A 20,496-nucleotide genomic window follows, 5' to 3' on the forward strand; every position below is an offset into this window, starting at 1 on the left:
GGGGGTAAGTATTACTCATTTTACAGATGGGGATGAGACCGGTGAAGTGACTGTCCAATATCTGATACTACTTGTATGATACACCTGAAGGCCTCCCTGCATGTCACCAACTACCTTATTTTGTATGTTTGATGCCACCTCTGAAAGAGTAGTTAACTCCAAACACAGTTAGAAGCCTGACTCTGCTTTCCAGTACATTTTGAGGACTAAGCCTTGAAATTGAAATCCAAAACTTGACACTGGAGCCAGATTTCAGTCTTTCACCCCATAGAACATAAGATCTGCTCCCACTGCAGCTTACCGCTCATGGTAGGGATCACATGCAGTGCACTGAAGAGGAAGTACCCGTCCCCTATGGAAATGGCTTACAGCCCTTGGGAGCAGCTGGTGGTTAGGTGTGGCCAGTGCAGTGAGAGGACACTACTACATTTTAACCTGCTCACCAGTTGCTCTGCTCACCAAGGGAATGAGGCTTTAAAAAAAAAAAATAAAAAGTGTGTCCATCTTTACTGAGGGACTCCTGCCTCATTCAGTGAGCACTAGCCATCTTGTGATGTGTGGGGCTGCCAATTCTGCAACTCCTATCAAGACTGGGGATGAGTGGCCAAGTTTCAGCCCCACCCATCTTAGAAGATTGGGGCTCCTGAAAGTTACCAGAGACACTTATTTTCAGATGAATGAAAAAAGGAACTGTGCAGCAAAAGAACTAGAGCCCCCTCTAGCTACTGTAATCCAACAGTCTTGGTATTTATTTGTTACTGACAGAACCAACCTTTGCTCTACCCAGATTGGGTTTCTGTGGGTACATCTACACTACAGGGGGGAGTCGATTTAAGATACGCAAATTCAGCTACGTGAATAGCGTAGCTGAATTCGACGTATCGCAGCCGACTTACCCCGCTGTGAGGACGGCGGCAAAATCGACTTCTGCGGCTTTGTCGACGGCGCTTACTCCCACCTCCGCTGGTGGAGTAAGAGTGTCCATTCGGGGATCGATTGTTGCGTCCTGATGGGACGCGATAAATCGATCCCCAAGAGGTCGATTTCTACCCGCCGATTCAGGTGGGTAGTGTAGACCTAGTCTGTGACTATATTCAAATAAATCAGGCACCTACAGGTTTGCAGAGATGCCTGTAAATGTTAGATTAAGTGCTGATCAGCTCCCATTCTCATGCTCCACCCCTGCTGCTTTCAACAACCCCATGAATAAGGTCTGTCAGAGGCTAAACGCTGCAAGGGAACCCAGTGGTCCACGACAGCAAGACATTCACCAACCCCCTATGCCATTAGAAATCTAACTCCCAAGCAGCCCTATTGCTCCTACAGTTGCTGCTGTTCAACACTCCACAATCTACCAGCACTGAAATGCCACTTCAGATATCCCTAATCTCACCGAGACAGGGGAGTCCCCACATTGGGTCTGATACAAAAGTAAACAGCTTGTGCACTTGGCCACCATGAACTTATCTTAGAAACTAGTACTACTTGCTTTCCAAGAGTGGAAGAGTTCAGACTCATGCTGACTTCCTTTCCTTGCACAAACCAGCAAGGAACTTACAGGAATGTTGCAACTGGAATAAACATGACTGGGAAGTTTGCGTGTTATGTTTTTGATGGGCTTAAGTATATTTGATGTCTATTGCCATTTCATAACACTGCATCCAACTGTAAAAACACCTCTTTGGACCGAGTTTAGTGCTAGTTCCCATCTTAGACTTCACGTGATCCGAGGGAGAGTTTATGGTAAAATTTTAATTGAAAAAAGTCGGTAGAATGGAAGCAAACACATTATTTACACACATCCTAATTTGCAGATATCAAGAAAATGGAAATGTTCCTCTAAGGGACTTCACAAATTTCACGGTTAAATAAAAATACCACATAAGACTCGGACTCCTTGTAAAGTCAAGTCTAAAATGGAGCTCTCCCCTTCTACTGGTCTTCAGCATGTCGTGCTTCTTTAAATAAGATCAGCAACTGAATTAAGAGAGAGAACATAAGTTAAGCCTTTGCTGAACATGCTAAAAATTGCAGCACAGAGTAACAGCAGTACTACAGCTAATGCACATAACTGCTTCAGCCTCTTCACTGAAATACAAACACCTCAATCCACAAGGATTTGAGTTTACAAATGGCCAAAAACTTCAGTACAATAAAACTGAGTATTTTAAGTTTCCCTATTTGATTCTGTTGAAATAATATTTTACATGGTGATACACAGCTAGGTTAGGAGGCAGCTGCCAGTCTGCCCAGCTGAGCCAGGAGGAGTCCTATTTGGATGCACCCTACACTCACCATTCATGGGCATCTCATCAATCTGGGTAGAGTAGTACTGTTCAATATCACGCAGGATACGGATGTCATCATTCTTTACAAAGTTGATGGCAACACCTTTTCGGCCATACCGACCTGATCTACCAATTCTGTTGAAGGAAAGGATCCCGGATTAGTTGACTGGGTAGTCATAGTTGAATCAGACTTAATAAAAGTAGCCATTCCTGTACCTGTGTATATACAGTTCTCTGTTGTTGGGCAAGTCGTAGTTAATGATCAGGGACACCTGAGGAACATCCAAGCCCCTGGCCCAAACATCTGTAGAAATAAGCACACGGCTGCCAAGAGAGAAGAGCAGAGTTATTGCACTCCAATCCCACTGGAAGGATGTTGTGAAATGAGCTAGGGAGACATTAACAACCATCTTCCTGCAGTGCACTGACAGGCCAAGTGTCACTTATTAACTAGTTTCCTAACGCTGCTAAGAAATTTTTCAAACAGCTCCAGTCAAGCTCCAATTTTATGAACACGAATCTTGTAGCTAACCAGTTATACAAATAATTTTCCTGACAAAATAAACATTGCATAACAAATGTGATGTTGGTGAAGAATAAGTTGACATCCCTTTATACTAAATGCCTTCAATGCACTGCAAATGGATTTCTTGTCCTTCAAAGCACTGCAAAGGCATACAGTGCACCTGCTGCAAGTTCCGCACTGGAGATACTACAACTGAGGTATTCAATTTTATAAAAAGAACAGGAGTACTTGTGGTACCTTAGAGACTAACACATTTATTAGAGCATAAGCTTTCGTGGGCTACAGCCCACTTCTTCGGATGCAGATAGAGTGGAACATATATTGAGGAGATATATATACACACATACAGAGAGCATAAAGAGGTGGGAGTTGTCTTACCAACTCTGAGAGGCCAATTAAACTGCACATCTACCAATGTGATATATGCGATCATGTGCCAGCAATGCCCCTTTGCCATGTACATTGGCCAAACCGGACAGTCTCTACGCAAAAGAATTAATGGACACAAATCTGACATCAGGAATCATAATACTCAAAAACCAGTGGGAGAACACTTTAACCTGTCTGGTCATTCAGTGACAGACCTGCGGGTGGCTATATTACAACAGAAAAACTTCAAAAACAGACTCCAACGAGAGACTGCTGAGCTGGAATTGATATGCAAACTAGATACAATCAACTCAGGATTGAATAAGGACTGGGAATGGCTGAGCCATTACAAACATTGAATCTATCTCCCCTTGTAAGTATTCTCACACTTCTTATCAAACTGTACTGGACTTTTTTTTTTTTTCTCTCTCTTAATTGGCCTCTCAGAGTTGGTAAGACAACTCCCACCTGTTCATGCTCTCTGTATGTGTGTATATATATCTCCTCAATATATGTTCCACTCTATATGCATCCGAAGAAGTGGGCTGTAGTCCACGAAAGCTTATGCTCTAATAAATTTGTTGGTCTCTAAGGTGCCACAAGTACTCCTGTTCTTTTTGCGGATACAGACTAACACGGCTGCTACTCTGAAACCTGTCAATTTTATAAACTCCTCAATCCCCTATTACTTCATCAAATGGGTTCTAATGTAATCAAATTGCTCACGCCATCCCCTTGGTGATGAGACAGCTGGTGAGAAGCTCATTTTGATATTTAGCAGATGGAATGAGTCACTTCACGTTCTGCTGCTTCAGCAGGAGGCGTCTTCAACAGGGGGACCCAGCTATCTGCTTCCTCCAGGGAGAATTCCGCAGAATACACAAGAAACTAGGGAGCTGAAAACCTCCAGTACAACGTATCACATTCAACAGCAGCTGCCTGGTATGACCCAGTCAGAGGCAACTCCTTCCACATGCTGAGAAATGAAACTTAATCTCTGCAGCTTTCTCCAGCTCCCAGATACTCTTACGAAATACCACAGGCTCATTCTACTTCTAACACCACGGTTCTCCAGCCAGCCTACGCAGAGGTCCCTCCACCCTGAGGTGCTATGGAAGGGCAGTCCAGTGATCTCAGTGAGTCTCAGAACTAATATTTTCATCTTATAGCTTAATCTAGAATCACCAGAAATGAGGATGAAAAGGTGAAGGGGGCTTTCAGGGCAAAGATTCAGAGGAATAGATATTGAAGGCATAGTTCAGCCACCCTCCCATAGGACATTGGGGAATCCTAGTCTCATGCTGTAACACCACACACAGAAGAGTATTAAGTCACTTGCCTTGCCCCCGATCTGAACTCTTTCATGATGGATTCTCTCTCCTTCTGTGGCATATCACCATGCATTGATGATACCGTGAAGTTGGCTTCCCTCATCTTCTCTGTTAGCCAGTCTACCTGCACACACACAGAGGTAGCCAGGGTTAGTTCTGTACATGTACTATCATGCTGTTTGTTCCTGAAACAACAGTTTGCTAGTCATGCTTGACGAAGCACCCTCTTCTGTGCTTCATATGAAAGCTCCATATGTTAGAGGGAGCCACAAGACATCTCCATGGCTGCTTCTGAAGATTAGACTTTCAGGAGGAAAAAGCAGTCAGCATCCTGCCTGCAGAACATCAAGCATTTCCATTATTTATGGAGCATGGACCGAATGCAAGGTTCAGTGGATTCTGTCCTAGCAACAGTGGATCACTGCATTTGAATTAACACCTGCTAGACTCACTACTAGCTAATAAGCAACAGCCAGGACTAACTCCACATGGTGACAGCTGGGCCCCTTCAATATACTTGCCTGGGCAGTAAAACCATCCAGGGAGAGAGAGCTGTTCCAAGAGCAAGCTCCGCTATTCCTAAACATCTGTGAGTGACAACTCAAGCTGTCCCTAGACGTCAGGGAGGGGCATCCAGACCCAGCAGTGGCCTTGCCTGTTTGATGGGAAAAGCTGTATTCTTCTCTCGCCCACCCCCGGTAGGGAGTCAGTGAATTTCTTCCTGGGGTGCAGTTTTGTTTCTATAGTCCCAAGGGGACTTTGGACCTCTACTTGCTAGTCAATTTTATTGTTCTAAAAGGGCAACTCCACCTTTGATTGCACTTTTCTTAGTGGACAAGATGGTGATAGGACAGCACATAACTGGTTACTGACTAGCTCAATTTCAACCTAACCAACAAGAAACCCTGTGCCAGGTTAGCATATCTCAAACAGGCACCCAGTGCCGTTTGGTTCTAGTTCTATAAGCTACTAGCTAAACAGTCTCAAATCAGGGCACAAAATCTCTCTTCCAATTGGTTCCACTGCCCATTACATGCTGCTTTAGTCCATATCAAGTCACGGTTCATGTTGGTTAGTTAAAAGACTGGCTAGGCAGTTCAACAGCAACATGATTTACAATTCCCTGGGCTGCTGCAGGTCAATTTGACACCACTTCCCAGGCCAGGTTGGAGGGGAGGGGTGGTGGGGAGGACAATGCTCCTCCTCTCTTTTCAGCAGCGTTCACTGGCCAGGGCTCATCCCACCCAACACACCTGAGCCAGGAGGCTCGATCAGTGTCACCAAGGCCAGCAGGTGTGGGAGGTGAGAGATTGTAAGTCCAGAAGAGACCACTGTGATCATCTAGTCTGACCTGCATCGCACAGGCCACACCCCATCCCCACAATAGCTCCTGTTTGGACTAGAGCCAATCTTAAAAAACATCCAGTCTTGATTTAAAAGATGGCTAGTGGAGGAAAATCCTCCAGATCCCTCAGCAGATTCTCCCTAGTTCTACTAGGAACAACCTGAAAGAAGTTGTTAGAAGAGGGATCCTAACATTTGAGTGGAATTTTCTTTGGCATATCCACTCAAGGCTTTTGTTATTAAAAGCCAATCGCCATGAGCAGGAGGCTGCAATCTAAAGCAAGAGAAACTACTGAGATTAGCAATTCCCAGGGCTAACAGTTGGCCTCTAGTCTTCAGTCTCACATTATTAGATACTAATAGGCAGGGAGAACACCACAGCTACCATTATAGACATAAACATGAACACTTATTTGTTGCTGCTATACCTTCCTCTTGGTGTTACAGAAGATGACAGCTTGCGTGATAGTGAGTGTGTCGTACAGATCGCACAGCGTATCAAACTTCCATTCTTCCCTTTCCACGGCCACAAAAAACTGTTTGATTCCTTCCAGAGTCAATTCATCACTGCACACAGAAAAGAGCCATTGTGTCTTTTAATAGACAGACACTTCAGGGAAGTCTGTAAGCCAATACATTTCAGCCCGCCAGCCACACTGAACAGAGTTCATACTATTGTCACATACACTGTGAACTGCTGCTATTTTATTTATACGAGGTCCTACATGCACATGGTGCTTTACAAAGCAGACAGAGGGAGACCCTGCCTGGAAGCTCCATTAAGGCTCTGAATGCAAGCTGTTCCAGGTGAAAGGGTTGAGTGCATGTACTGAACCCCAGCGGAGGGCTAGATGAGTCTGCATGTGCTGACCAATTTGTGGGATTGGGGCCTAAATCAACAGGAAGCAGTGGAGACTTATGTGGAGTGATGTGCACAACCTCAGGGTTATGCGGATTTGGGGAATGGTTCATGTACCGTTAGTGATTCAGAAGTGTCCTCGGGGAAGCGTGCTTTGAGGATGGACGTAAAGGTGACCCGCATGACAAAACTGAGCTTGTGTCCTGCATGCACGACACACAGAGGACCCAAAAGGTGAGGGTTTCAATGCTCCTGCTTTTGAAATTAGGAGCTCTGTTAGAAAGACTGGAAATCTAATGTGATCGTGACATCACAGGAGAAATGGCTAAGCACGGGGAAGACCCATTACTTAGCCTGCTTAGAACTCTGGTTTTGTTGCCACCTACAGAACTCCAATGTATAGTGAGTATTTGGGATAAGAGGGGGTCTGTTAAAGATCCAAACCCCGCATCCTCTTTGGTTATGATGTGAAAGCTGAGACATATCAGACCGCCCCGCCCCCCACTCCCTCAAAAGTCTTCCAGCAAAACCCAGGAAGCCCAGATTGAGCGTTCCAGGTATTTCCAAGGTGCAACACTTTTCAGACCTACCTCACACACTGTAAAATGTGAGAAGAGGCATCAAAATATCTTGTGGGTCACCTTTATAGGAGCAAGAGGTGGCAGGGCCGGGGTGAAGAAGGGATCTCTAGGAGGAGGGCACTGCATGGGAGAAGGCCATGAAGAAGAATCGGAAGGGGTTTGGGGAGCAGAGGAGGAGCTACCCGCCAGGCCGGAGGGAAGCTGCAGAGCGCTATGAAGGGGAGATGTTTGCTGCAGAGGGCAGCTGCTGGAAAATGAACAAAACTATCCCAAGTTTTAGGACAGAAGGTTTGCAAGCTGCTTGGCAAACAGCAGCTAACTAGAAGAAACATCTGAATGGGCTTTGCACTTTAAACCAAGTTTACAGCCTTAACCAATCCCTTTCTAGTCCAACAACGAAGGATTTTGAAGCAATCACATTCAAAAGCCATCACTTACAGAGGAAGACTAATTCCAGAGACTGATGAGAGCCCAACTTCTGGTGGAACTCGAGAGCTGCTTTTCTCGTGGGAACATCACTCACCGTTTAACCAAGATGCGGATTGGGTCAGTCATGAATTTATTGGTCATCTCCAGGATTTCGTGAGGCAAGGTAGCACTGATCAGAACCACCTGAGTAGCTGGGGGCAGGTATCTGTACACATCATAAATCTGTTCTTTAAAACCTGCCAAAGCAAACCAAATAGCACAGCAGTGTTAATGTTTGCATTTTCTTTTAACACTTTTCTTACACTGACTCTGGAATTCAAAATTAAGATTACACTTAAAGACAAACATTAGGAAGTAGTGAATTCACAGCTAAAGTCACCCAAACAACTTCAACTCTATCTTATCCCTCACACTCCAAAACCAGTGTACCCCACAGAAAATGGAGAGAGTTTGAGGCTTTGCTGAGGACTAGTTCCAGGGGTGTGCGTTCATCCTAAGGGCTGGTCTACACTGGGGGCGGGAGGGAAGGGGGGAGAAATCGATCTAAGATATGCAACTTCAGCTACGTGAATAGCGTAGCTGAAGTCTAAGTATCTTAGATTGATTTACCTCGGATCCTCACGGCGTGGGATCGACGACCGCGGCTCCCCCGTTGACTGCGCTACTGCTTCTCGCTCTGGTGGAGTTCTGGAGTCGACGGGGAGCGAGTTCGGGGATCGATTTATCGCATCTAGATGAGACGCGATACATCGATCCCCAATAGAGCGATCACTACCCGCCGATCTGGCGGGTAGTGAAGACGTACCCTAAGGGATCTCTCCCTGTATCAGATTAGGTGTAGCAAGTACAGCCCTAGGTTCTAACCAGATACATTACATGCCCTTTGGCAAGAGCATTCCCAGTGCTGTGCACACTAGAGCGTGAGGCGGAGGGAGGAAAAAGGAGTGCAAAGGGTATTTCGTACCTTTATTGAGCATCTCATCAGCTTCATCCAAAACCAACATTTTGATGGCACGAGTCCTTAAACTTCGACGACGAATCATATCTGCAAGGTTCCAGTTCAGTATCATGAAAGTTTCCAGCAACACAGATACTTGCAACACTCCCTAACTGCCACTATCAGACAGTTCTACTTATCTATGCATTCTGCTGGGGAATTGATTCTCTCCATATCATGACCCCATATTCATTTAGCAACCTGGGAAGGCCAGGGTGCTTGCAGCCCTGACACCACTTTGTGAGCCCCAGAAATCACATACAGTATACTTTCATTTATCCAAATAGTGTGAGGGACACAGATTTTATTTGGATAGTTGGGAGTTTGGATAATGGAAAGGACAGCCTCTCACCCCAAACTTCCCAGTGTTCTCCCTTGCAGACGAAACAGATGGACAGGGTACAGACTTCACTGTTGTCGCTGCACATGCACGGTAACAGCAGGGCAGCAGACTCCCTAGCAGCTGGGCTCCTCCAGTGGTTGCTTGGTTTGGTGTGCGCCCCAGCACTGGCTCCTGCACGCTGCCCAAGGAGCAGTGTGGAGGCTGTGCCAATGAGGGAGCGGGGCACTTCGGTGCTGCATCTGCCAGGGCCAGAGTTATGGCAGCGACCAGGTGAGAAAAGCAACTCTGCAGAAGAGCTGCAAGATGGTGGCAAGGGGGGAGAAGGTGGGGGTGGGGATGTGTGTATAGGCAGTTGGGCCTGGGGTTTCACTGGAGGGCTGCATGCCAGCAGGAGGCAGAGTGGCTAACTGGGGGGGTTGTATGCAGGCAGGTGTGTTGGGTACAAGGACAAGGAAGGGATTTGGATAATGTGGAAATCTGGATAACAGGATTTTGAATAAACAGGAGTATATTGTACTCGGGGGGGGTTGGCTTCTCACATGCCAGTTAAGGGATCAAAGACTGGGTGAAAAATTCAGAATTCCAAGCCCCAGGACACAACTTGCTCTCTGAGGCAAGCAAGACAGGACAGGTGAGTTGCAGCCCATTTGCACAGCACCAGGGTGACAGCAGGCTACGGGCGACTTCCGCTGGAAAGAGAGCTGTGTGCATCCTTTGGAAACTGCTGCACAAGAAACCAACCACATGGATCCAGCTTTCGTTTCTAGATTGCCTATTTCTGGTCTGGAGGAGTGGATGGCTCAGAATAGTCCCTGGTCCTGTGATGTGGAAGCCTTTCACCATTACCATGTGGGTCAATCCAGCCCAGTGGGTAGTTACCAACTAATTCCCATTTTGTGGTTTATGAAGACTGGCTCCATGTTAGAATCATAGGGTTAGAAGGGACCACCAGGGTCATCTAGCTTAACCCCCTGCCAAGATGCAGGAGTTGTTGTGTCTAAACCATCCAGGACAGATGGCTCCAGCCTCCTTTTGAAAACCTCCAGTGAAGGAGCTTCCACAACCTCCCTAGGCGTCTGTTCCAGTCCTACTCTTCTTACAGTTTGGAAGTGTTTCCTGAGATTTAATCTAACTCTGCAGTGCTGAAGTTTGAACCCATTGCTGTTTGTCCTGCCCTCTGTGGCAAGAGAGAACAGCTTTTCTTCATCTTTTTTATGGCAGGCTTTCAAGTACACTACCACGTCCCCCTTAATCTCCTCTTTTCCAAGCTAAACATACCGATACGGTATAAATACAACCAGAACCGACACTTGTTGCCAGGCTCAGAGTCTCCAAGGACTGAACAGCAGGGATATTCAGCCCAGGAGGTGTAAGTCAGCACTGAGGTACATTGGCAGGGCAGTGTGAGAAGCCAGCACCGCTGCTCGCCATGCCATGCCATGCCTGCACTGTTAGAGGAACTGAGTCTCCAATTTTGTCATCCAGGCACCTTTCAGGAGCCATAAAAATTGAAGTTATTTTAGAGAAACCAGAAAACAAAGCTGCATTGGCACGCTGGGCTAGCCAAAAGAGGAGTATTGGTAGCTAGTTTCGAGTGGAAATATATTGCTGAGAACTTTTTACGAGACACAAAAAGGATTCAGATTGTTTTTAATCTAGTCAATTAAAAAATGAACAGTTGAGTAGCTTCAACTCCTACACCACCCCTGAGTCTCATACCAATTTCTGGGCATGTGCAATAACATTTTCCTAGTAAATTATTCTCTTCCTTGTTGCTGTGCAAATACCACACAAACAAGGGAAAAGGATTAGTCAGGGGAAGTGAAACTGACTATACATGATAAACTGAAAAAACAAAATGATTTCTCTCTCCAAGTCTTTCAGCTGGAGTGATCTTAGAAGTGACTGTTAATAGTTGGTAAAAAAAGTTAGTGTGTTTAGGTTTACGGTGTCCCTTTAAATGGAGTTTTCATACCACTTCACATTCGCAGGAGCAGAACAATCCCTTAAGCATGAAGTACACACCATTTATCCTGAACTATTATGTGTATCTTGGGTATTAAGCCAGATATGGCATAGCTAGCCAGTGACCTCCTTACCAAACACACGGCCTGGTGTGCCAGCAACAACGTGCTGTCCATAATCCAGTTTCCGGATATCTTCACCAACATTTGTGCCTCCAATACAGGCATGACACTGCACGTTCATGTAGTCACCAAGAGCAAGAAGGCCCTGTGTCAAGTCAGCATAGAAGAAACATTTAGACAGTTTACAATAGCGCCACGTAACTATTTGCAATGAGATCCCTAGACAGGTCCCTCCCTGTTTGCAGCACCCCACTATTTACATGCAGATCTTTCCAACCACACACCTTTCTGCCCCCTGCTCCACCCTGAAGTGCTAGTCCTGTGCTTCCTCTGTAAAACAGGAGTTTGAAAGGGGGGACTGCTGTCATGTCTTTAGGCATCTTTGGAGACACTTTGTACACAGAAATAGCAGCACAGACAAACCTCCCGCACTGATAAGGGAGTTTCAGGACCATGGGCAGGAACGAGTTGGTAGGTCAAATCACAAGTGTCAGAAAATTTGCAGCTAAATTTGAACAGAGGAATTACAATCTGTATAAACGAGGCAACACTTTCTGATTATGGCATTTGTAGCTATGTACGAGTTTCTCAGTCACAGGATTCAAACTGTGGGATTTTTTGAAGTTCCAAGAAAGAAAAAATGCTATGGTGCCACATTCCAAAAATCCAGAATAAAAAGCTACAGAATCAAGGCAAAGGTTTCAACACACTCCACTGGACATCTTCTAAGCCCGCAATCTCCCACCCAGACTGGACAGAAAAGATGAATAAATTCAGCTTCACAACATTTCCAAGAGATCTGCACACATCTGCTCACTGCAATGCCAAAAAGTTAATTGTTGCAACACGTGAGCATGATAAGAGGAGGAACAACACTGAACCGTCAGAGATTCTAACATTAAGAGTGCCAAACTGTACCTCAGCAACCAACAAAATATGTGCTTTTGGGCTAATCAAGAGTTATTTCTGTGGAATATCAGGAAGCCAATAGCATTATCAATTTGTTACTATACCTAATCCAGTATTAGGTACAGTAACAAGTATATGTACCACCACTTCATTTTCTATGGAGGAAAATAATCACTGCAAATCCACAAAATGCTAAAAATTCACCGACTGTTCTAGTAATACTGGGCACTTACCAACATCTGTAAAACATTGGTAAGAGTTTACAGGCACAAAGAATGTGCTCAAAAGTTTGGCCGCTTCAAATGCTCTTACCTTTTGAATCTGTACTGCCAACTCCCTAGTTGGTGCTAAGATCAATGCCTGGGTTTCACGGACCTGAATGAAACAGACAAATTGAACAAGTCCAATATTACCCAAACATAACAGGGGCAGTGGGTCCCAAAGGACTTGGAAATGACAAGACACCAAGAAGGATTCAGCATAAATTTTAGCACAAAATGCATAAGGGTCAATCAACTCATCTGGAAGTTGCTCTTGCTCAAACCCACGCACATGAGAATACCTCCCTGTGTACGTCACATTCAACAATATCATCCACCAGTACGTTTCACTCCACTGGCTTGTTTTTCACTATGCTAGCTACAACCAGACACTAAGCCCTACTTTCTGAAAACTAATTATGAATGTATTTGTTCTTTGCTTGCACATGAATATGATGGTGTGTCCTCCCCACACCTGCCCTGAAAGGCAGGCCAGAGGGGCCAATTAACCTATTGGGGTGGCAAGCTGGGGGGAATTAAGACAGAGAGAAGCCTTAACAAGAAGCAGCTCACCTGCGCAGGAACCAGCAGGGCCTATATAAGCCAGAAAGCTGACAGAGGGGACTGCTGGGAAAGGCTGCAGTCACTCCCTAGGAAGAGGAGTGTTTGCAAGCTCTGGCGATGGGTAGTTCACAGTTGCTCCCTGCAGGGAGGGAGTTGGGAGGCTGGCAAACCCAGAGAGGGGAAGCCAGGAAGGTAGGAAAAGACTCAAGGGGGGGAAGCGGCAAGTGGGGGAGGTCTAGGTTGGATATTAGGAAACACTATTTCACTAGGAGGGTGGTGAAGCACTGGAATGCGTTACCTACGGAGGTGGTGGAATCTCCTTCCTTGAAGGTTTTTAAGGCCCAGCTTGACAAAGCCCTGGCTGGGATGATTTAGTTGGGATTAGGTCCTGCTTTGAGCAGGGGGTGGGACTAGATGACCTCCTGAGGTCCCTTCCAACCCTGATATTCTATGAATAGACTTGGTTGCTGATGAGAGGGCCAGCCTGGGTTCCCTTACCAGCTGCTGAGGAAGTGGCACCGGCTGGCCAGTGAGTGGGAAGACTGCCTGAGCCCATTTGTCAAGAGAGACTTTGTTACCCCAGAAGGGGGAAACAAAGATAGTGATCTGGCCGAAGGGCTAAGTTGCAGAGAGGAGGCTGTGGTTCCTGATGCAAAAGGACAATGGGAGAGGCACATCTACAGGAGGGCACAGCACCTGGCAGAGCTAATCCCCAAGATAACCTGGAGGCGGCACCACTAGCGGTGAGTGGACTTCTCATGAAAGATGGAAACAATTTATCAGATAATTTCTCAGGTATAATTTTACTAGTCAAAAATCAGAGATGACTATTTACATCTCTTCCACTGGGAACACTGAAAATTTTAAGGAAACATCCCTGAGAATTAAGTTTAGCATTTGGAAAATGTGAATTTATTTTAAAGTTACTAGACTGCAGGGAGCTGCAAGAGGAAGAATCCGACTCAAGTGAAGCCAGACTGTAAATGGACTATTGGTCTCTTTACAACTGCTTGACAGTTTACTTCAGGATTTACAGAATGTAAATGTGAGCATTTGGGGAGGACGGGGCTGATAAAAATCAGCTTTATCATGATGAAATTTCTGCATTTTTCCCTTAGAGAATTGTGGCCTATGGAGGTTCTTTAAGTCCCATGAGTGGACCCAATGAACTCATGGGTTAATTGCATGGGAAAGGTGAAAAGAAAATGGCCACGTCTGTCTTCCACTGACACCTATTAAAATATAGGAATACAGCCAAGTAGAACTCAAGAGTTAAAAATTCCTGCAGAAGTGGATTTTAGGCAAAATCTCTGATGAAATTAAATTTGACAAATTCCATTGCCTATGGTTAGAAGATTTCAGTTTAAAGCTTCACTCATCCAGTTGTAGTCTTAACAATAAATGCATACAAATTATTATATCTTTCTATTTCAAAAGTTTCATTTTAAAACTGTAAAATGTAGTATATTTAAGTGCTGAAAGTTACCTGAATATCCAAACACTGTAGAACAGAGATGCAAAATGTTGCTGTTTTGCCTGTTCCAGATTGTGACCTGGAAAGAGAGCGCATTTAAGAACCTATTTCTGAAGAACACACACCACTAATTAACATTTCCCAAAACAAAAGCTAATTTTTCTGCTAATCCTTTAATAGTCAACATTACAATTAACGGACAATGTTAATTTTCAACAAAATGCATCTTACACAATTTTAGCTAACATGGTTGTCATTTGCATAATTAAAAAACCATCATTTGACACTAGTAAATCCCCAGCTCTGGAACCCCCGGTCTCTAAACTAAGGGACTATTAGCCTGTGATGATGACTGAGGAATGATTTTGCTTCTTTGCAAAACAGGTCATAAAGGGACAGGGAGAGGGGTTGGTAAAGGTGTTTTCTGCTTGTATTTTACCATAGGTCTCTCCAAGAATATCAAATCTGCCTCTCTGGCTTTGCTAGAAGACTTTCCTGAGAGTCTTAGAGCATGTTTACTGGGATCTCACATTTCAACTGAGGGCATATCTACATGCACCGCTCTGCAGCAGCGCAGCTGTAATGCTCCAGCGTGTTTGGTGAAGACTCTCTACGTCGACGGGAGAGACCTCTCTAATTGCCTAATAAATCCACCTCCATGAACGGCAGAAGCTATGTTGGTGGGAAAAGCTCTCTCGCCGATGTTGCGTTGGGCACACGACTGCTTATGCCAGTTTAACTGTCACTCAGGGCGAGGCTTATTCAGACCCCTGAGCGACTTAAGTTATGCCAACATAGAGTGTAGCATAGACATAGCCTAAAGGTATAGTGCTAGATCTTTATCCAACCCCTGTGTTCAAAATGTTAGTCATTGAAGTTAAACAGGTGTTAACCCAGGACTAAAAATCTCTCTACACTGCTCCACTTCCACCCTCTACACTTGCAATGTCACCATTTCCCTAGTTCTAGCTATCCCAGGCACTAGTTGAGACAGAGAAATTTCCCACCATTGGTTAATGGTTCAGGTCCATTGGCATTAACACAGTGGCAGGTTCTCAGCATTGCTAACACATTGATTCAGCCTGCTCTGAACAGGGTTATGACAATGGTTATTAAATACTGGCAGCCAATCCCAGGGCTGCTAGTATTGCTTGCTTTCCTTCAGTGGTTCTTCCATGGAGTAACAGTGGAAGATTTTCAGATAGTCTTGTCTACACTAGGAAACTAAGTCTTTTAGGGCAGAAAAATCCCAAGTTTCTAAATGAAAAAAACAAGCAGATTTTGTAAAACCCTTTAATACTCTCTACTTAAAAAGCAGCAAACATTAGGCACAAGCCCAATTTTTTTCTCCTTTTGTAGTGTCAACTTTAAGCCACTAGATAGACATGGCTGACAATAGGGGTCTACCAGAAGGCCCAGCTAGACTATCAAGTACAGCTGAACACAGCTTGGGAACTTGTCTACATGAGGTCAAACCACACAATAATTATTAAAGAATTGTAGCATGCTTTTTGTAATGGGTGTAGCAAATAGCATAGCCTTCTCTGCATGAGTTCCCAAGCTGTTGTCAACCCGGGTTAGGGGCAGCCTAGATTGTCAATTGTGGATCACTTCCATAGCTTTGACAGGACCCTACTGTAGGCAAGAACTTGAGTCTCGAGATTGGTTATGAGATAGCATTGTGACAGTCAATATGGGCTAGCACTGGCACATTAGGTGAAACCAAGGTTTCATCTACAAAAACACTGCATCAGATTTTAAAACCAGTAAACTTGTTTGAAGTTTTAGGAAAGTTCCTCAGTGTAGACAAGTGTACACAATTTCCCATGGTAGACAGGGCTAGATATGTTACCTACGCCCATCCTGCAAACTTTTGCATACACACTTAAATGAATGCATAAACATTTACCAGATCTGTGCTTTAATATATTCTCCATTAGACTACTCAAGTTTCAGCAGTGTGAATAAAAATTTAAAAGTCTATTTAAAATTTTTTAAATTGTTTTTTAAATTAAGAGTTAAAAATGTTTACAATAAAATCTGAATTTAATATAAAATGTTAAGGCCTAAGCTTACTATAATCTTTTAAAATATTTAAATAAAAAAACGCTGAATCCAGGAGCCTCTAGCAAAGACAGAGTTAAAGACCACTCTTCTATATAGAGAGAGAATAGGAGGAGAGGGAAACTAACATCTGAGGTCAAGCTTTAGAAATGGCACAATATATCCTGTACTAAGGGCTTATTTTATTAATTAAAATAGATGTTCTATGCGGTTGTTAAATTCCAGTTACCATCCTAATGCAGCCTGACATAAACCATGAGCAAAATGTTAATTATGTAGATTACACACTGAAAATGTATAATCTTAAATTATTCTATCGAAAGGCAGTGTAAAAAAGAGTACAGGTAGTTTATTATGCACTCACATTAATATCTGGAAAAAAAAAAAAAAGCTGTCTTCAGAAAACCACACAGTCAAAAGTAAGGGCTAGATCCTGAAAATGGATTAGTGCAGATACAAGTACACCAGGGCAGATCCACTGGCAGAATCAAACCCTCATTTTCCCCAACACGTGTATTTTCAACAAACGTCAGCAGTCAATGTATGGACAAGTACACAAGGCTACAGCACATGCATCTCTTACACTGCTTTCCTTTTAACAGAATGGTAATAAAATTAGAAGCAGTGAACTATTATTGGGGGGGGGGGAAAGACATTTCATCTGTTATCACATCTAGACTAATGTTATTTCTGAACTCTGCTTGTGTGTAACTTTTTTTTAAGGTTGTAGATGGTGAATTTTCTTTCATGCAATCACAGCCAACAAGAAGTTGTTGGTGATATCTCATTCTTGAAACCGTGACTGTTTAAGGTTTGTTTAATACTAGTTTAAAAAACTAAGTATCAGAGGGGTAGCCATGTTAGTCTGAATCTGTGAAAAGCAACAGAGAGTCCTGTGGCACCTTTAAGACTAACAGAAGTATTGGGAGCATAAGCTTTTGTGGGTAAGAACCTCACTTCTTCAGATGCCAAAGTGAGGTTCTTACCCACGAAAGCTTATGCTCCCAATACTTCTGTTAGTCTTAAAGGTGCCACAGGACCCTCTGTTACTTTTTAAAAAACTAAGAGGACCATGGAAAGATGAGCTAAGTTGCTAACAATCTTTTTAAAAATAAAGCGTCTCCATTCTCTTCCTTCAGTTTAGAATTCCACTTACTGTGCAATCACATCTCTTCCTTTGATAATCTGCTTGATCGCTCTCTGTTGAATAGCTGATGGTTTCTCAAAGCCTAGAATGTTGTTTTAAACAGAAAGACCTTTTAACATTTCTTCCCATGTACGTATCAAAGTAGTGTTAATATTTCATAAATCAAAGCACTGAGCGAAGTGTCAGGAGGAGATTTTCAAAGGCCCAAAGGAGAGCGGGCGATGCACAAAGTGTCTGTTTAAAGGGGCGATATTAAACCGATGTAACTGTGTAGACACGTATCAGTCTAACGTGCCCCTGTGACCGCAGCAGGCTGACCCCCTGCCGTGTTGGCACGGCCATAACCGCCCCCCGTGTGCCCGGGCTTAGCTCCAGCCTCGACCCCCCCGTGCCCGGGCTTAGCTCCAGCCCCGACCCCCCGCCCCCGAGTGGCTTAGCTCCAGCCGCGTTTACGGGTTTAAGTTACACGGGGGCAACTTCCGCGTCGAGCCCCGCGAGGCGCCTGCGAGCCGCGCACACGCTCCACGCCGGGCCCCATTTTGTGCGATGGGGCCGCGCGCACCCGGGAGCGCGCGCAGAGCGGGAGCGCGGCCAGAGCCGGGAAACGGCTCCACAGAGCCCCCCCCCCGGAACCCCCAGCAGAGACGCGCGAGGGCGGGCCAGGCCGCGGGGCCTCCCGGGAGCCCCCCGCCCGGCCCGGCCCGCCCCTCCCCTCAGCCCCCCGCCCGGCCCGGCCCGCCCCTCCCCTCAGCCCCCGGCCCGCCCCTCCCCTCAGCCCCCGGCCCGGCCCGCCCCTCCCCTCAGCCCCCGGCCCGCCCCTCCCCTCAGCCCCCGGCCCGGCCCGCCCCTCCCCTCAGCCCCCGGCCCGGCCCCTCAGCCCCCGGCCCGGCCCGGCCCCTCAGCCCCCGGCCCGGCCCGGCCCCTCAGCCCCCGGCCCGGCCCGGCCCGCACCGTAGGCGTAGATGCCGCGCAGCAGGTCCTCGCGCAGCCCCATGGTGTCGAAGGTGGGGGTCACGTCCACCTCCTCGCTGGTCTCGAACTCCACCTTGGTCATGTCCTCCTCCTTCAGCAGCCGCTTGCGGGCCGAGCCCGCCGCGCCTGCCGCGCCCGACATGGCCGCTCCGGCTCCGGGACTCCGGCCGCGCCGCCACACGACCGCCGCTCCGCGCCCCGCACTGCGCCTGCGCCGCGCTGCGTGCCGCCGCGTGAGGTCAGCGCGCGGGGCGTGCTTCCCCTGTCACGTGGGGGGGGAGCACGCGCCTCGCTGCGGAACTGGCTCTTCCCCCACCCCAGCCCTGGGGCTGGCTCCTCCCCTCCAGGGCTGCCCCGCCCTTACGCCACGGGCTGGCTCCTCCCTCACTCTGCTGCTAGGGCTGCCCCGCCCCGCCCCTTCCCCATGGGGCTAGCTCGTCCCCCCTCTGCTGCTACGGCTGCCCCGCCCCTTCCCCATGGGGCTGGCTCCTCCCCTCCAGGGCTGCCCCCCCCTCCCCTCGGGCTGGCTCCTCCCCCCTCTGCTGCTAGGGCTGCCCCCCCTCTCTACCCGATGGGGCTGGCTCTTCCCCCACCCCTGGGGCTAGCTCCTCCCCTCCGGGGCTGCCCCTCCCCTCCCCTCGGGCTGGCTCCTCCCCCCTCTGCTGCTAGGGCTGCCCCCCCTCTCTACCCCATGGGCTGGCTCCTCCCCCCCTCTGCTGCTAGGGCTGCCCGCCCCCCCTCTTCCCCATGGGCTGGCTCCTTCCCCCCTCTGCTGCTAGGGCTGCCCGCCCCCCCTCTTCCCCATGGGCTGGCTCCTTCCCCCCTCTGCTGCTAGGGCTGCCCGCCCCCCCTCTTCCCCATGGGGCTGGCTCTTTCCCTGCTCTGAGGCTAAGGCTCCCCCGTTGCAGATGTGCAGTGCAGGGCCCTGTGCATTCCTGTGCAACTCCCCGCTCACAGCATGCAAGCCCATAACTAGGCTCTCTGTGCTCCTACGGATGCCTCAGGTATGTGGCCTGGGTGCAAGGAACCCCTGACCACCCTTCCTCCCTCTCTCACTTCTGCACTTGTCGGGGGCTCTGGGGCTGGCACAGCAGCGAGCACAGCTGTACAGTGACTGTTGTGGGGTGCAGACTGCTATTTCTAACTGTAATGCTTGTCATGGAGCTGCTCTAAGCCAATGGGCTCTCCCATCAGCTTAATAACTCCTGTCTCTGCGAGAGGTGGTAGCTATGTCGTGAGGAGAAGCTCTCCCGCTGACGTAGTGCTGTCTACACCAGTGCCTACACCCCTGAGTGACAAGTTATATTGAGGTAACCTGTAGTGCAGACAAGGTCTTTCTCTTTTTCCCGATAGGTGACACATCTAATTTCCCTCCTGCCTGCCATCTGCACAATAGGTACAGTTATACAGTCAGAGCTGATTTGCTCAGAATTTATGGGACATCCAATCATGGATAAAGAGAGCCTCAGATAATTGGAAGAATTACTAAGGCCTTGATCTTGCAAATACTAATCAGTATTTGAATTCAGTAGGAATAATTTATGCATGGACTGATTTACCAGCCTAAAGATTTGCAGGCTCGGAGTTTTAGCGATACATAGAAAAAACACAACCATACCTAGCATTTCTGTAGTCAAAGGACTGCTCAGATCCTATCTGGGTGGGTGGATAGGAATGATCATCACCCCATTGTACTGATATGAACATAAGAACAGCCATACTGGGTCAGACCAGCGGTCCATCTAACCCAGTATCCTGTCTTCCCATGGTTGCCAACTCTCCAGGATTGTCCTGGAGTCCCAGGAATTAAAGATGAATCCTCAATTAAAGATTATGTCATGTAATGAAACCTCCAGGAATACATCCAACCAAAATTGGCAACCCTAGGCCAATGCCAGATACTTCAGAAGGAATGAACAGAACAGGGCAATTATCAAGTGATCTATCCTCTG

The 20,496-nt window shown here is 46.8% G+C and overlaps 1 protein-coding gene across 1 annotated transcript; it reads right to left on the bottom strand.

Moving 5' to 3' along the window:
* Window positions 1-1,732: 1,732 nt before the first annotated feature.
* EIF4A3 (eukaryotic translation initiation factor 4A3) lies at window positions 1,733-18,739 on the bottom strand. The gene is made up of 12 exons (XM_054022751.1): window positions 18,524-18,739; window positions 17,582-17,654; window positions 14,374-14,440; window positions 12,376-12,438; window positions 11,167-11,299; window positions 8,692-8,772; window positions 7,822-7,963; window positions 6,287-6,425; window positions 4,523-4,638; window positions 2,505-2,612; window positions 2,296-2,423; window positions 1,733-1,977 (listed from the first exon to the last, which is right to left on the bottom strand). Exons 1-12 carry the CDS (start codon window positions 18,684-18,686, stop codon window positions 1,961-1,963), a joined length of 1,230 nt encoding a protein of 409 aa, XP_053878726.1. The 5' UTR covers window positions 18,687-18,739; the 3' UTR covers window positions 1,733-1,960.
* Between the last annotated feature and the right edge of the window lie 1,757 nt (window positions 18,740-20,496).

Source organism: Malaclemys terrapin, chromosome 3 (genome assembly GCF_027887155.1).
Source record: "Malaclemys terrapin pileata isolate rMalTer1 chromosome 3, rMalTer1.hap1, whole genome shotgun sequence".
NCBI classification, from domain to species: domain Eukaryota; kingdom Metazoa; phylum Chordata; order Testudines; family Emydidae; genus Malaclemys; species Malaclemys terrapin.

Coding starts and splice junctions, on each gene's coding strand:
- EIF4A3 (XM_054022751.1), bottom strand. CDS start 18,686: ATGTCGGGCGCGGCAGGCGCGGCGGGCTCGGCCCGCAAGCGGCTGCTG. Junction 12,439..14,373: donor TACAGTGTTTGGATATTCAG/GTAACTTTCAGC, acceptor TGTTTCATTCAG/GTCCGTGAAACCCAGGCATT. Junction 8,773..11,166: donor CACACCAGGCCGTGTGTTTG/GTAAGGAGGTCA, acceptor GGAACCTTGCAG/ATATGATTCGTCGTCGAAGT.